At 31.2% G+C, this 17,541-nt stretch overlaps 1 protein-coding gene across 6 annotated transcripts in view; it reads left to right on the forward strand.

The window, feature by feature from the left end:
• Positions 1–17,541, forward strand: part of LOC122636339 (KN motif and ankyrin repeat domain-containing protein 1) — a 94,142-nt gene that overhangs the window by 12,752 nt on the left and 63,849 nt on the right. For 4 of the 6 annotated variants that reach the window (XM_043827461.1, XM_043827460.1, XM_043827462.1 and 1 more), the window contains 7 exons: positions 719–1,049; positions 7,909–8,015; positions 8,210–8,290; positions 9,041–9,517; positions 10,463–11,736; positions 13,113–13,722; positions 13,808–15,822. In XM_043827461.1, the coding sequence (XP_043683396.1) occupies positions 719–1,049; positions 7,909–8,015; positions 8,210–8,290; positions 9,041–9,517; positions 10,463–11,736; positions 13,113–13,722; positions 13,808–14,254 (3,327 nt within the window). In that variant the 3' untranslated portion in view covers positions 14,255–15,822. Of the gene's footprint in view, positions 1–718; positions 1,050–5,060; positions 5,113–7,908; positions 8,016–8,209; positions 8,291–9,040; positions 9,518–10,462; positions 11,737–13,112; positions 13,723–13,807; positions 15,823–17,541 lie in introns of those variants that run through there. The other 2 variants (XM_043827464.1, XM_043827465.1) reach the window with 2 other exon arrangements.

Raw genomic sequence — 17,541 nt, forward strand, 5'->3', positions numbered from 1 at the left:
TTTCTTAGATCCTTCAAAATCTGTTTTATCGACCGAGAGTAGATCCTCTGATTTAAAAAAGAAATAAAAAAATAAAAAATATTTCGATCGATCCTTCGACATCTATTTTACCGATTTGGTAGATCGACTAATTAAGAAACAAAACATAAAAAAGCGATTACAATTAGAACAGTTATTACGTAATAATAACTATTAGAATTTCAAAATGACGATTTAAAAAATATTTATCAATAAGCGACAGGCGAGTAAACTAACGATTATAAAAAAGAAACTTCATGAAAACGATCGATCGATCTTTTAGATTTATCGAAAACTGTTTTACCGATCGAGAGTAGATCGTTCGATCAATAAAAAGGAAAATAAAATGAAGACTAATGAAAATAGTGATTACGAACGTACGACTCGAAGAACATAGTAATTGACTGATGATTTAGCTTTAGAATTTCAAAATGGCGATTTAGAACGTATTTATTAATAAACGATGAATAAGCGAGAGGCGAGTGAACTACTAACAATTTAACGATGACAAAAAGATGACGAGTGAGTATGCGAGAGAGGAAAAGAGAGAATGAGAGAGAGAGAGAGAGAGAGAGAGAGAGGGAGAGGGAGAGAGTTGTACTATTAAAGTTGAACGACGCAACCAGGTCGCGCGTCCTAACGCGTGTTCTATTTTTCTCTATTTCTTTCTTTCCTTTTCTTTTTTTTTTTATAACATTAGGTGAGTCCGGCTCTAGCGGGAATAGAGACCGAATCGCCAGAAATATCGCGAGAATCTTCAGCGTTAGCCACGTTGGCGACGTCTACGACGAGAAACAATTGCGATGGTTCGAGTACTATACCAAGATCGAGCCATCAACGGCATCGTCAACGTATGGAAGATAACAGGGACGAATCCAGGACTACTGCTAGTATTAATACTACTGTTACTACTACTACTCCTACCACCGACACCTTGGATTTGAGTGATGTAGTAGGTGACTTCGAGGCAACCTTGAAACGTTCGTCAGGTGGAGGATCTACGAGGATTCGTGATGATCGTGTTGAAATCGGTGAGATATTTGACTTTTTTTTCCTCTACTTGGATTATTTCGTTTAATTTGATTTACTATCGCGTGATCGTGTTTTCTAAATATGTATGTATATATGTATATATATATATTTATATATACTTATAGATATATATTTAGAAATATTAGAGAGAAAATGTTAGAAAATTACTTAGAATGGAGTGAGGAAGGATGTCGTACGTAAGAAAGTAGATCGATTCTTATGGTGAAAGACGAGAAAATCGAGAGAAAGAAAGAGAGAGGAATGAGAGATTTAATAATTTCACGCATATTTGATTTCCTCGTTCTGAATCCTGTCTAGTTTACGCCATATTGAAATCTTTTCATAACCCAAATAATCTGCTATACCGTAAAAATAATTTTCGAATAAGAAATACCGATGTATCGACGATAGAAAGAAAAACTTTTGAAATATATTAGTCTTCTCTAAATCGAAATTAATTTTCTCCGAGATGAAATAATTCTAATAAATCAATTTTTCCTGCATTAAACTTCATGTTGGAATAAACCGTGACCCAAACGATCTGTTATATCGTTAAAATAATAACCTTAAGATAAAAAATATCAAAGTATTACAGTTGAAATAATATTTTTAATACTTGGTCTCTATATGTAATATTTTTTGTAATACTTTTCTTCTCTTATTTATTTCTTTCTTTTTTTTCGTTAACCGGATCCTTCGTAGTAAGGGAAGACTCGAAGTAATATACTCGAATAAAATTCATGGGAATTTCACTTCTCGCGTAGCATTGTCGTTTCAAAGAAAGGTTCGCCAATCTCAGTTTTCTCACGGAGTTGCATAGCGAAACCAAGTTCTTCTTCTTTGGTACGATAAAGGAGAGGTAATTTGAAGAGTTCCTTCTAACGTTTCCTCTTTCTTTTTTTTTTTATTCTTCATCTTAACTCCTTCTCTCAGCCTTCTTCTTTTCTTTCTATTCTCTTTCCTTGGCTTCCTCTCAAGCACTTCTTTTCTTCTTTCAACATATTTCTTCTCTTCTTCTTCTTATCGCGTACCATCAGACAATGGAGTAACACCGAGGAAAGGAACGCTTTTAGATATTCGTGAGGCATCCAATTAAAACAGAACTGAGAAACTTCCGTCGATTTAACGGTGGTTTCGCAAAGAAACGACCGGTCTACGTTGAGAAAGAAGAGTTGGAAACTTCTTTATTCAAACATTATTCCCTGCATTTATTAATTCCTTAAAGTATAATTATACATTGTCAAATTTAACATGATAAACGATTAGAAAATTCAAAGTGAAAGTAATCATCAATTCATTCGTCATTTTATTCAAACCAGGAACGAATTATATAAATGTTTTTATTTTTATTTAATATTGATATCTATTAATCTTCTTTCGCGGAAACATATATATATATATATATATATATATATATATATATGTAATTATTGTAACTAGTTTGTTCCGACGATTAATTTCGATTCGATTTGACTTTTTCCTCTTCTTCTTCGTTTCTTTTATTACAACTAAATTAAGCGATACATTAGAAAGTGATCTTAATAGTTTTGACTGTAGTAATCCTTTTTTAATTTGAATTTATTGAACAATAAATTCACTAATTTTTCGAGTAACTTTTTGTAATAATATACCATACAAATGAAAAAAAAAATAATAATAATAATACATTCTCTTATCCTCTTTCTAATTTATAAAATACCGTGATGCATTTAATACAAAAAAAAAATAATCGCTTTAGTATTAGATATATTTTTATCGCGCGTTTCAAGGAGTTAAAACAAGTGAAAAAAAAAGAAAAAAAGGAAGAAAGAGGAATGTTTGTGAAAAATGGTGGTGATGATGACCCGAGTTCAGAAACTTGCCACGGGAAAATCGTCGGTGCGTGGCTGGAACCACCTGTTTCCTGTATGTTCCAACTAACGCATGCTTCCAGAGCCGGTGTTTCCATCAGGAGCACCTGTGCGCATCTATCGCATCATTTCTCACAATATATATATATATACATATATGTACACACACACATATATATATCCTTCTTCTATGCGCTTGATTGATTTCTGTACGTTTAAGTCAATCAATATCCAATTTTTCGATATAAAAACAATAATTCGTATAAGTCGATCGAGTTTCAAAAGTAAATCAAGAACGTAATGTTTTAACTTTTGCTCTTCATTTATTTATTTTTTTGCTCTCTTATTTTTTTATGTATATTTTTTGATATAAAAAATATACACGTCTTGTTTCACACACCAGTTTATCCTAATTAGATATTATATTAATATATATATATATATATATATATATATATAATTTTTTGTAAGATATAATCTTAAATATCGTCGAGGTCGAGAAAACGAAAAAAACATTTGTTCGTGATCAACGATATATCAATTGTATTCTGGTTTATATCCAAGAATATAAATACGAGTTTAAAGGGTTAATGTATGAAGACCAAATGGAAAACTAAACCATCCCCGATTTGGAAAAGATCGTTGCGTGACTTTATCAGGCATGTTTCAAACCGTTTCCATAAAACCTTCTCGTTCGTCTTACATATGGCGCGAAACACCTGTCGATTCGAAACGTCCAACACAAGTTTTTCTTAGAATCGTCAAAAAAATTTTCTTCTTTCTCTAATACCATCTTCGAGCCATTTCATTTTAATTTATTATTTATAAATTATTATCTGAATTTTCTTCATTGTTACCCAGCAAAGATAGATACATTATGTAATATTTGTTTTGGAGATGCAAAAAAAAATATTTGATTAACCTTGAGTAATATCACGTTCATGTTCACGTTCAATATCAGCGAATAAATCATGCTAACTTTAGATAACGAAGAGAAGTGAGATAAACTGAGAGAGAAAGTGATCGTAAACAAACGAAGAAAACAAATTAATATGAAAAAAAAAAAAAAAAAAAAAGAGAAGAAATCAAGGAAGAGCATTTTAGAACATAGATAAATATTTATACTTGGATCAATAATAAAGAAAAACGAGGAATTGAATTCGTTTCGTTAAAAATTTCGATATGAAAAAGTTATGGGGCTGAGACAAGATAACGAGATAATAATTAACAATTTAGAAAGAAGAAAAAAAGAAAAGAAAAGAAAAGGAATTTCTATAGATGTAGAATGACCAAAATCTCCAATGGGAAATTTGTTTTTTCGTATGAAAACATGATCGAATTAATGAAGACGGATTGAATTAATCACGTTAACGAGTTATTAAGAGTTAGAAAGAGAAACACCAACAAACATGGAAATGTATATGTGTATATATATATATATATATATTTTTTTTTCCCTTTCTCTCAACCACTTGAATTAATAAAGAAAGAGAAGTCGGTGGTTGGATCACGATGGAAAGAGTGCAGAAGAGGAGAGACCTTTCCCGCCGCCACTACCCCTCAGCCCCTTAGCCCCCAGCCTCCAGCCCCCACCCCCACCCCCACCCTCACCCCCTCTTCCTCCTCTTCCTCCTCTTCCTCCTCCTCCTCCTCCTCCTCCTTCTTCTTTTCCTCACATTCACATATGCGCGCACACTCGACTGTTCGCGATCGTATCCGGAGCCTCTTCCTCGGCCTATAGTCTTCGACTTTGGCTTGGTCTGGCAGTCAAACCGAAACTGTCGTTCTGGTTAAAACAAAGTTCCCGCGATATAACAATCGATCAATGCGCGATCAAAATGGAAAAACGAACGATTATCTATCGTAAATTATCCACGTTAAAACGAATTTTTTTATTACTGTAATAATCTATCTATGTGTATATATATATGTATATATATATAATGTATGTATGTATATATATACATATATTGAAAAAAGGGAAGGACATGAATGGTGTCGTGCAGTGAAAAAAGAAATAACAACAGTATAATAATTAAGGAATTATACTAAGGAATTATATTAAAATATATATATATATGTGTGTGTATATATATATATATATATACATAGATAGATATTGTGTGAAAGATTAGAAAAATCAAAATGGGGATGAAAAATTTTATTATGAAGCGGATACCTTTCTGCAAATTGAAAATTAAACGAAAATATCGTAAGTTTTTATTTCTTACATATATATATATATGTGTGTGTGTATGTGTATATCATATACGTATATGTATGTGTTCGTTTTCTCTCTATTAAAGTACACGCAGACGGTGTCTTGCATTTTACGAGTACAAAGTTTATATATGTATGTGTGTGTGTTTGTATATGTCTGCATGCGAGTACGCTTTCGCGAAGAAATTAAGTTCGAAACGGTCCAACGAGCGAAGTTATTTATAAGTCGACCGAATATCGGCTTCTTGCTCTTCCCGGTGATTATTAATAATCGGCATAACATCTCCGCGCGTCACGAAAGATAAAAAAGAAAAGAGAAAAAATTGAGAGGTGTCGTTATTGTTACTATTACTTTTTTTTTTTCTAATTTAGATTAATCGAGAACTCTTTTTTTTTCGAAGATTAAATTAATTATTCTAATTATCGTATCTATTATTCTAATTATCATATTCTATTATAGGTATTTGTACGCCATCGGTGATATTTTATTTGTTCATTTTTATTTATTCAAAACTTAGATTAATTAGGATCTTACTTAGATTAACTAGGATCTCAAACAAAAATCTCTCTCTTTTCTTTTTCTATTTTTTTTTGCAGCTTGCATCATTCAGATTATTCCATTTTTTTTAAAGCTAAAATTAGTTAGGGTCTCAGCAACGATTTATTTTTTGTAACCTTAGATTACTTGAAATCCTACTAGTGATTTTTGTATACATAATATTTCTTTTTTAAAGATTAGATATTGGTCAGGGTCTTGCCAGTGATATTTCCTTCTGTATTTTTTATTCTTTCTCTTAATATGGATTAGGATCCTATCAGTGGACTTTTTTTTTGTAAGGAATTTAGATTAATTAAGTTTTTATTAATGATTTATTTATTCACTTTGTTTTTTGCTCGAAAGAGTTCAGATTAGTTAGGTTCTTCTCAATAAATCTTTTTATTCATTTCGTTTCTTTTCTTTTTTTTGAAAGATTAGTTCGAGTCTCGCCACTGATTTTTTTCTTTTTTATATTTTGCTTTTTGTTAGAGGTCCAAGCAAGCATAACACAGCGAGTCCAATTAACTTACGCCGTTATCTAAGTCCAAACAAGTTGAATTCATTATCATTGCGTCAAACGTGTTATCCGAAGGCGCATCGTTTCGCTTCTAGAACTCGAATGACCTCGAATCTCTTTCTCTCTCTCTATCTCTCTCTCTCCCCATCTTTTTCTATCTCTTTCTCTTTCTTTTCTTTTTTCTCTCTTTTTTCTCTCTCTCTTTTTTTTTTTTACTCCGGTTGGATAGTGTACGACTCGAATAGGCAATCGATCGTAACTTGTCGCGATCTTTGCATCGAATTGCAATAGATTTCTGATTCGTTGCTTTGGCCAAAGCAACGTTGAGATAAGCCGTCTAATCAAATATTACAAGTTGATTTATAAATTAATTTTATTAGTAATAAAATTTTTGTTATACGATAAATTGATACTTGTTTACAGATTAGTTCGATATTGATATGATAATTTATTATCAGTCTGCTTTGTTTTATCAATTTTTATTGTTATTGAATCGATCAGAAAATATATAATTTTATATCGTGTTGCTAATTAGATGATTCAAATGATGTATAATATGTGACATTATATATAGACGATATTTATGTCATAAATAATACAATATTATTTTATTATAAGAAATACGAAATGGCAAAAATTAAAAATTATTTTCATCGCGTTAATAAAATATTTCTTACGTCAAGCTAGTATTATTTACGTATCGATTAATTATTAATAAGACGAATTTGCCAGTCGAAACATTTTTCGTTGCGCTTTCCCGCACTTTTTACATTAAGAGTTACGACTAGTAAAGGTAATATAAAAATTTCTTTTATTACGCTTACTTGGCTCTACGCACGTATGTGCATACATATGTATATATCTAGTGGTATGCACAGTGAGAGCAAGTTGTGCATTGTTCCACATTAAACATATGTAAGTACATAAGTATATACATACATATATGTAAAATGTACATATATGTAAAATATACATATATACACAGATGTTATACGATAACGCGATGCACTTCGATGCGAATCGCGTGCCACGAATCTATTCGTACGCAACTTCATTTTTCGATTTTTCTTCATTTCTATTCAAATAAAATAATGATTATGGCAAACACTATAATTCGTTACATAAAAACTTCATTAAAAAATTCTATACTCTCGGCAATCTTTAATACGTAACGTATGGTTTAACAGGTAAAGTCATTTTTTTTTCTGGATTTAAATATTTCTTGAATTATGATTAGTATTGTTATAAAAAAAAAGTTTATTAAGTAACGTATATTTATTAAACGGTCCATCAGTTTTTTAAATCCAGTGTCAATTCTATCGAACCGAATAATTTTTTGTTATTCCTTAATTAATAATAATGAGGTCAATGACCCTCTAAGCCCTCATTGACATTCGAGATAAATAAATGAAACAGCGAAAGGAGAATTAATTCTATTAAATAGATTCTCTAATAATTTTTTTTATTAATGTAATATCAATAGACGATATTATTAAATTGAAATTGAATCCACTTTAACTTAAATCGAATTAAAAAATTGTTGAAAGAAAAAGAAACGAAATATATAAAATCCAATTCAATTTAAATGAATGAATGAATGAATGAATGAATGAATGAATCAATCAATCAATCAATCAATCAATTACTCAATGAATAAATGAATGAACGAACGAACGTATGAAATATATAATGTTACGATTTATCATAAGTAAATATTTATTGAAAATTTAAAGATGGAACGACGAAGACAACGCCGGTGCAACCAACAACGCGAACGAATGATCTCGACGATGCCAGCATCGGAAGTGTTAATTCAAATCTCAGTACCGGTGCTCTTCAGGTATAATAAAAATTAAACAATTAAATAAATTTCACAAGTTTCTCATTGTTCGATTTTACATTTACATTTCGCGATATTTATTTCGTATATACGATACTCGAGAAAGAGAATGAGAATGCACGTATGTATTTACATATGTATGTATATATATATATATATATATTTATTCTTTGTTTGTTTGTTAATATTGTTAGAACATTCGTGAGCAGATGGCAGCGTCTTTGGAAAGAATGAGAGAGTTGGAGGAACAGGTCAAGGCAATTCCCATGCTAGAGGTAATTTTTCACAACTAGTTTCGATTCCTTTCATAAGGATGACTTAACCCGTTAACCCTTTCTAATGTCATAACATTGAAAAGTCAGATATTAATATCGTAGAATTCTTTTTTTCTTTTTTTCTCTGTATCTCTTAGAAACTTATTGTCAAGAGTGTTAGATCGAAAGGTTAATGTTTCTTAAGTTCAAATAATACATTAGTATACTATATACGTATATATATATATATATATATATATATATACATATGTATATGTTTAGTATATTTACTTGGTACAGTACAATCATTATAATATTACTATACTATATATATATATATTTTACATTGTATTAAATGAAAATAACAAAGTTAATTTTCACTTTTCTTATCTTTCTTAGATATAACTCTTGTTTTACAGTGTACCAATGTTATACCATAATAACACTATACTAATATTCATCATCATCATTATCCAATAAAATGACTATCATATTATATAATATGTTATGCCTATTACTTGATATTACTTTACTTAATTACATTACATATATACATACATATATATATATATATATATATATATATATATACATATATATACACATATTCTATCAACACATATACCTTTTATTCTTTATCACAATTAATTCTATAATTACATAGATATATAATTACATAGATTCTATAATTATAAGAATGAAATCCAATCAAATCCGTAATACAATTAAAGTCTAAGACGATAATACATTTTTTGGATGTGGGGGGAACAGGTGCAACTGTCGGTATTGAAAGAAGAGAAAAGGAATCTTTTGCGACGAGTCGAAGAATTGAGTAAAACGAATTCTAAGGAGGAAAAGATGAAGGAGATGAAGGAGATGAAGGAGATGAAGCAGGTGAAAGAGATGAAGGAGGTGAAAGAGATAAAAGAGGTAAAAGAGACAAAAGAGTTAAAGGAGATGAAAAAGATAAAGGGAGAAAAGGAGAGGGACAGGGTGAGGGAGAGGGAAAGGAACGATAGTTTGGAAGAGATGAGAGTGGGAGAACAAACGATGGAAATCTCGAAGAGATATCGTAGCCAGTCGTTCTCAGAAGAACGGAATTCTTGGCGAGAATCAAGAAAGAATAGCGAATATCGTGGTGGTGGTTATGGTTGGTGGTATGGTGACGTCGATTCGACGCCTACCACGAGGGATACCGGAACGATGTGTGCCGTCATGACGCGGGACGTCGGTGTTTCGCACCAGCAGGTATTTACCGTTCCACACTTCCGTTAACAATTATTTTCTTATATATCCAATCGGTTCTGCTTCGAGAAATCATTCCTCGAGCCTTTACGTATTCCTTCTCGTTTGGAGAATTTTTTTTTCTTTTCTTTTTTTTTTTGTTTTTCTTGTTCTTCTTCTTGTTCGTTTTTTTTTTTGCTTCTGGCACAAAAAATTGTAGGTACTAAAAATTTTCTTAGGATCAATCGAGTCTGTTATTAAATTTCGTTCCCTCGTTTTCGTTCGACTCTGGATAAATTATGGAAATTTTTAATTGTATGTACATAGAGTTTTGTTTGGTCCTTTTCTTTTTTTTTTATGATTACGTAGCAACGTTCTTCGTGTCTTGACACTTAATACTCGCAGGTATCGTTGCACTTTCTTTAACAGTTATTTAGTTATACATCCATTCCGTTCTGCTTCGAGAAATCCTTCGAAATGTTCGATAGAAGAATTTTTGTTTTTCCTTTCTTCAAGAAATTTCTAAGTACTGCACATTTCTTACAATCGGTTTCAATTAATTATAGGATATCGCTGTGGGGTAATCCTTAATACATTTCTAGTTCATCAGGTTTGTTTCTTTTTCTTTTTTTTTTTTTCTCGGGGAAGAGATTTTCTTTTTATTTTGTAAAAAATTCTCCAACGTTCTCCAGTTGCAAATATCGATGCACTTTTATCGCTATCATCGATCCTACCCTAACAAATCAAGTAATTTTTCCTACACATCATTTACTTTTTTTTTTTTTTTTTCGTTTAGAAAATCATTGAATATATCGCGTTACATCTGCGCGTCTATCGTTGCATTTCTCTTACGTTCTTTCAAAAAAAACCAATCGACTTTTCGTAACATCGTTTCTTTCAGACGAAAAAGAGAACAGCAAAATGAATAAATGAATAATGAATAAGAAATAAAATTATTAAAAATTATAGGTCCGAACGCGAGACGTGGGTATGTTGACGAGTACGCCGATAAAACCATGCTTAGAAAGAAGTCGAATACGAATCGAAGAAATTTTACCAGATTTGAACGACACGAGTACAAGGATAATGACATCGACGAGATTACGTTGTTCGACCGATCAAACCAACAATTATTGGAAACGTAATGTAACACGTAATCAAGGAACTTCGATCGAGGATAATACGTCGTTAGAAATGAAGATCGATAAACATTATAACAAAATAATACTAAACCCACTTCAGATTGAAACGAATTCGTTGTATAATAGCGTCGACGACGATAGTAAGATATATAGAAAAATTCGTGAATTTGGTACGAACACGGAGAGCCCTTTGAAGAGATTAGAACGTGCACGTTTTCTCGTCGAGGACATAGCACCGGTGGTCGTTAAAAAGATCGATAAAAAATCATACGGCACGATTACAAATTTAATGATGAAGGATATATTGACGAACGAGGACGTGACCGTGATAGTCGACGATGCTCTTAGAATCTATAAGAATACCGTTTTAAAAAAGACGTCGAACAGGGGAACCCAATGTACCGAGGAAATAAAAAGGATCGTTGATAAGCGAGATCAGCGGGTACAAACTAACGAATTGTCGTCATTTATTTCTAAATTGAAATCTAACGTTGGCGTTACGGCCAAACCAAGATGTTCGGACGTTGGATTAGAAGTTAGAATTAATGCCGATACGCGAACCGTCGCAGTCGGTCCTGATCCACTTTCGATTCGTAATATTTCCTTGAATTCGATTAATTCTAGAAGTCATTCGTTTAATTATGGGGATAATATTAATAAAAGGAAAACGAGGACGATGAAATCGATCGGTGTGATGGTCGATGATCTTATCAAAATGGCGACGAAATCTGTAGATACCGACGATTTGACACCGAAGAGACGAGAATTTGGTACTTCGCCGATAAAGAAGAAATTTATCGACGCGTCGGTCGGTGACTCGATAAAACCTCATATATTAATATCATGCAGTACGAATTATTGCGACAATTGCAAGGAGACCATTAAGATGTTGGCTAAACAAATAACTAATAATAACGTTGAGAATAATATGAATCATCAGAACGCTAATCTGGTGTCGAGGATACCGAGACCATCTCACATAGCTCTTAATACTTCTGATCATAAAAAATTCAAGAGACAAGACACTTATACCAAGATACCGGCTGCGGGTATTATTCGTTACGATTCGGATAATAAAGAACAGTATGATAGCAGTAATCGGTTAGTACAATTGTTATTATTATTATTATTATTATTATTATTATTATTATTATATCGGTTATACGATATGGAAAGATGTTTGAGTGAATTTCGTTGAAAAAAGAAAAAAAGTGATTTGAGAAAAAATCAGTACTATCAATTTTCAATCGTGTACGATTTTATATTAAGATCTTATGTATAGATATTAAAGTAATGATGTGAAATAGCTTTTTTAAGTTTTATATATATATATATATATATATATATATATATATATATGAGTGTAGATCGACGATATACACTTACAGAAATTATCATAGAAAGAATTATACACGGTTAAAATTCAGATAAATTTTTATAGACAGCGAATTCGTTTGAAAAAGTAAAGAATGATGAAAAATTACTTACCAACGATACGTCCAGCATTTCAAATTATATCCAATAAATTTTATCTTGATTAGGATCGACGAGTACACTTAAATAAATAAATCACACAACAACGGATTAATACACACTGTTTAACTTCACAATAACTTACACTATGACGCACGATGATTTCTTTCAAAGGAGAAGAAAATATTTCGAAGAATTAATTACTTTTAATACCGTATAATAATTATTTAATCGTTCTTTTCGTTTTCGCTCCATACCGAAAAACCGTCGTTATAAACTATCTAGTTAGATTCGATTCTCGAACGTTGTTATTTCGATTCTCGAACGTTGTTATTTCGATTATCGAATATTACTTCACAACGACTCCACCTAGTGGCGGTCTCGTGAAACGTCGCTCGAGAGAGACGGAACGCACTCGTAGTTAGTGGAAGTACGTCAAAACGCGCGTCTTTATTTTACCAATCGTAAAAGTGTTTCGTAGTTAATAGTGAAAAAGTGAAGGATAAAAAGAGTTGAAATATCGAAAAGACTTTCATTTATTATATTTACTTAATAAGTATTAATCGAGTCACGTGTTGTGTGTATTACGCAGTATTAGTCATGTTCGCGAATATCCTTGATTTTGTATTCCTTTGTTGTGTCGTCGATACGTCGTGCAAGTAAACTTCTTTTCGATTTAAATTGGATCGATGCTGCATCCTCGGCAGCATCAACGACAAGACTCTGGTTGCTCGATCAACGGGACGAATATTTCACGGTGTAGTTTCGTTCAGAATGAGTATTTTTTATTTTCCTTCTCTCTCTCTCTCTCTCTCTCTCTCTCTCTCTCTCTCTCTCTCTCTCTCTTTCTTTCTTTCTTTCTCCTTCTTTCTCTCCCTCTCTTTCTCTCTTTCTCACACAAACATTCATATTAATTTAATATTAATAATCTACTTAATAATTTCGATCGTGTCCGTGTGTGCGTGCGTATATATACATGTTTGTTTTTTATTTTATTTTAATAGCCTTCGACAATTGGAAACGGAGAAGGAAAGAAATGACAAATCTATGTCGGAGGATATGTCTCAGGACCAGCCTGAAAAAGGGGTCGAAAACGAAGAGAAACAAGAGCTACCCGAGTCGGCTCTCTTTCAACCTATCCAAGATGATCCAAGAAAAAAAGTGGAACCGTCCAAAGAAATGCAAGCCGCCATGAAAGTGTTAAACGATAGTTTTAAAAAGTCTCCTAGTAGAAACGTTTCTCATCAGATTAAAAATGCCACAAATATAATACAACAAGAGTGGTTTAAAATATCTAGTACGGCTAATGCCAATCCCTTGGACGTAGAAGATTATTTGGATTGTTTCGAAGAATATTCTAGTACCTTGCTAGAGTATATTGTAAATACGACTGACTCCAGCGGTAACACCGCTATGCATTATGCAGTTTCTCATGGAAACTTCGACGTAGTTTCCATACTTTTAGATTCCAAAGTGTGCGATATCAATAAAGCAAACGTAGCTGGATATACGGCGGTAATGTTAGCTGCACTGGCGGAAGTTAAGAATTCTACTCATGCTTCCGTAGCAAACAGACTGTTCCAGCTTGCCGATGTCAACATTAGAGCCAAATTGGTAATCATTTAGTTTGACCGCTTTAACAAGAACAATCTATGTATAGATTTATTTATTTCTTGAACCCATCTTTTTTTTTTTTTAGCACGGACAAACAGCATTAATGTTGGCAGTGTCTCACGGAAGGAAGGATATGACACAATTATTGTTGGACGCTGGTGCCGCGGTTAATATTCAAGACGAAGATGGTAGTACGGCTTTAATGTGTGCAGCCGAACATGGACATACCGATATAGTACGAATACTTCTAGCTCATCCAGAATGCGATTCATCGATTGTCGATATAGATGGTAGTTCCGCTCTAAAAATTGCATTGGAAGCTGGTAATAGAGATATCGGTGTTTTACTTTATGCACATGAGCACGTTAACAGAGGTACTAGCCCATATTCGTCTATAAGACGAAGTAGAAGAGGTTCAAAACCAACAACGCCAACCGGCCCTTCTCCTTCCGCTCCTGTAAGTCCAGCACCTTCCCGAAGGATGCATTCATCCACGGTTTCCCTCAACACTTCAAAGTATTCCGCTAAATAACAGAGGAGCATTTGGAGGCTGTTAACAAAGTTTGGTAAGAAAAAAGATTAAAATACTTACCGTTAATCGCCTCGATATTATAATAATTCGAGGTTAAGGGAGGATTCGGTTTTTTCTTTTTTCTTCTTCTTCTTCTTCTTCTTCTACTTCTTCTTTTTCTTTTCTTCTTTTTTTTTTTCCCTGATAAAATATGATATCAATCCATTTTAATCAAAACTAAATGAAATTCTTGTTCGATGAGAATCTATTATAAGTAGTTTCTTCGGGTGTGTTGTAACATAACGAATTTAGATAAATGCTCAACTTTTGTACATATCTATTTAGAGGATGGTTGAGCTATTATTTTACCGTGATTGGAATTTATAGAAACGGGGTTGTTGCACTCTTTTCCAGGTGCTATCAATTGTTTTCTACAAATAGTTAATAAAACCTTACGCAAGTATGAGTTTTCATATCAAATTTTACAATGTTTTATAATAACAATTTGGGAACATTTAATAAGTAGAGAGAAAGAGTGAAGAATATCAGAGTTAACGTGTTTCCAAAATTAGGGGAAAAGGGAAAAAAAAACGATCAAGTACAAAATATCCCTCGATGCAGAGTTAGCTAAACGTGCCACGGTTAAAAACTAAAAAGAGGCATTTTTTTTATTTCATTTTATTTTATTTTATTTTTTTTTTTTTTTTTTTTAAGAAAAAAGGGAATCGTCTTCCAACGAGCTGTGGCTCAAAACATTCCAAAATTATTGAATTAAAAAAAGAAAAAAAAAAGAAAACCAGAATAATAAAAAAGACGTAAAAATAATATCACATTTTCTTCGCGAATATTCTTTCTTTTTACCATACTTTCTACATAATCTCCATATTCTTTAGGCCTAATCGCCGTAGATCCTTGAAAACTGAAAGGTATAATAATAAAGAAGGTAAAAAATAAAAAGAACCTAGAAAGTGATAAAAGTAATAATAAATGGTGCAGAAAAAAATAAAGAACATAAGGATTTTAAAAAGTGTACAAAAGAACCTCGCGCGTAGAAGAAAGGTCAATAGGGTGTTAACTCATAAGTCTATTTAATTCATTAAGAAAATTCATACACATATATATTATCAACAATTGTTTAATAATAATCGTCGCACACAGTCGAATTTATAATAAAAAATAAAATATAATAAAATATAATAAAATAAAATAAAAATAAAAAAATACACGCACACGCCCACACTCAAATAAAACATACGTACACACACGCGATAAACGATGAATAATCTATAAAACGTGTATAGTAAGAAATAAAGAGGGTTTTGCGTAAATTTAGATGATCGATCAGTAATACGATATGACTGAAACGATTTCTTTGTAGAATTGTGAATAAATGGATACGTTTGAAAATGATTTCATTAACGTTTATCCTAAAAAAAATAAAAATAAAAAATTAAAAAAAAAAGTATCTCTTCTCGTTAAGAATCGATTTATAAAAAAAAAAAAAAACGGTGTTATACATATAATATATCTCTTTGTATTTATCAATTGGAGATAACATTGTATAAAATAATGATCTACATTAGATAGTAGTGAGATGTTTTTCATTGTTTGTGCCTTTATATTTAAACATATTATTATAATTGATAATAAATTTTCAAAATGATTTGAAAAATCTATTGGACGAAGCACGTTACTTAGGATAAGATTGTGTTAATGAAAAACAAACAGAAAAAAAAAAGAAGAAATGGAAAAGGGTAAAAAAATAAGAAATGTAAGTGTAAACTATCTTTTATTTCGAATTTTAAGGTTTAAGTCATAGTAATGTTTAGTAATAATAATTACAATTATAGAGACGCGATAACGAACAAAAATGCTGCAACATTTTTTTTTCTTTGTATTCTGAGGGTCTTATATATAATTATATATATACATATACATATACATATGTGTGTGTATATATAGATACAGAATGATTGAAGAAATTGTAAGAGCAAGGCATATTTTTTTCCTGATGTATGTTAGAAGAAAATTTTAAGGGAAACAGATGAATGATTCGTATGTCTTTTGGCAAGTGTAATAAAGTGCATACATTATTTATAACATATGTCTATATATAATAACATTTTTGTTAGTTTCAATGAAGAAAAAAGATATGGCTTGTTACAGTTGCTTGAATCATTTTGTATGTGTATGTAAGAGATTGTATATATGCGTCTGCTGTTTTATATATGACTAGTTATTTCAGTTTATTTATTTATTTATTTATTTTTTTAGAATGTTTCTTTACTTGTCGCAAAAATTACAAAAATTAGAAATACTTTGCTTCTGTCCTATACAGTTGGTTATTTTCTTGTTTTTTTTTTTTTTTTTTTATTAATTAATTAATTAAGTAATTAATTTGTTTAACTGCATCTTGAATGTTTTTTTTTTTTTATTATTAATAATTATCTTTGGGCACAGCTATATATAGCTACAGAGGATATTCTTTTTATCTGCCAGGATCACCACCTGTTGCCAAGGTTGCTCATTCTAAGGCAGTTTCTTTCTATTTCCTTAATTTATTTATTTATTTATTTATTTATTTATTTATTTATCTCACATATGACTACTTATAATCAACGTTAACGGCACTCGCAGATAAGTTGCATTTTTTTTTTATCTTGTATATTTTAAAGATATCGTTTTAATCTTGGGATATATATAGATCATCGAAGGGGACACAATTCTGGATCGATCGATCGACGCTCACGCATTTTTTCTTTTTTTCTTTTTTTTATTAACAATCTAATTCTTTACGGAACAAAGCCACGCAATTTTTTATTTTCTCGGTCAATATATATATACGTAAGCGATTGATAGTATTTATAGATCGGATCTATTAACCTATATTAGTTATAATAGTTTTTCTAGCGTGACATCACGAAGACACATGTATGGAAAGCGGTAAAGTACAAGAGAAACGTTTGTTTTTTTTAATTCTTGCTTTTTTTTTTTTCTAAACTTCGATTTATTATGTCTTCATAATGTAGGACCAAGTTGTATATAATGTATATACTTACATACATACATACATATATATATATATATGTACAGAGTGGGACATTAATTTTGATTACCTTAAATATCTCCATTCTATTTAGAAGTATTAAACACCGTTATTTCACGCTTATTTTGCGCTTACTTTGCGTATTTTATTTAAAGAGTTTACGACTTTTAGTTCGAAAGATATTTCCAAATAAATGTAATAAAAAAAAAAATTTTTGTTTTTTTTTTTTTTTAATAAAAAATTAATTATTAATTAATTAATT

The sequence above is a fragment of the Vespula pensylvanica genome, chromosome 21, assembly GCF_014466175.1.
Source record: "Vespula pensylvanica isolate Volc-1 chromosome 21, ASM1446617v1, whole genome shotgun sequence".
NCBI classification, from domain to species: Eukaryota; Metazoa; Arthropoda; class Insecta; order Hymenoptera; family Vespidae; genus Vespula; species Vespula pensylvanica.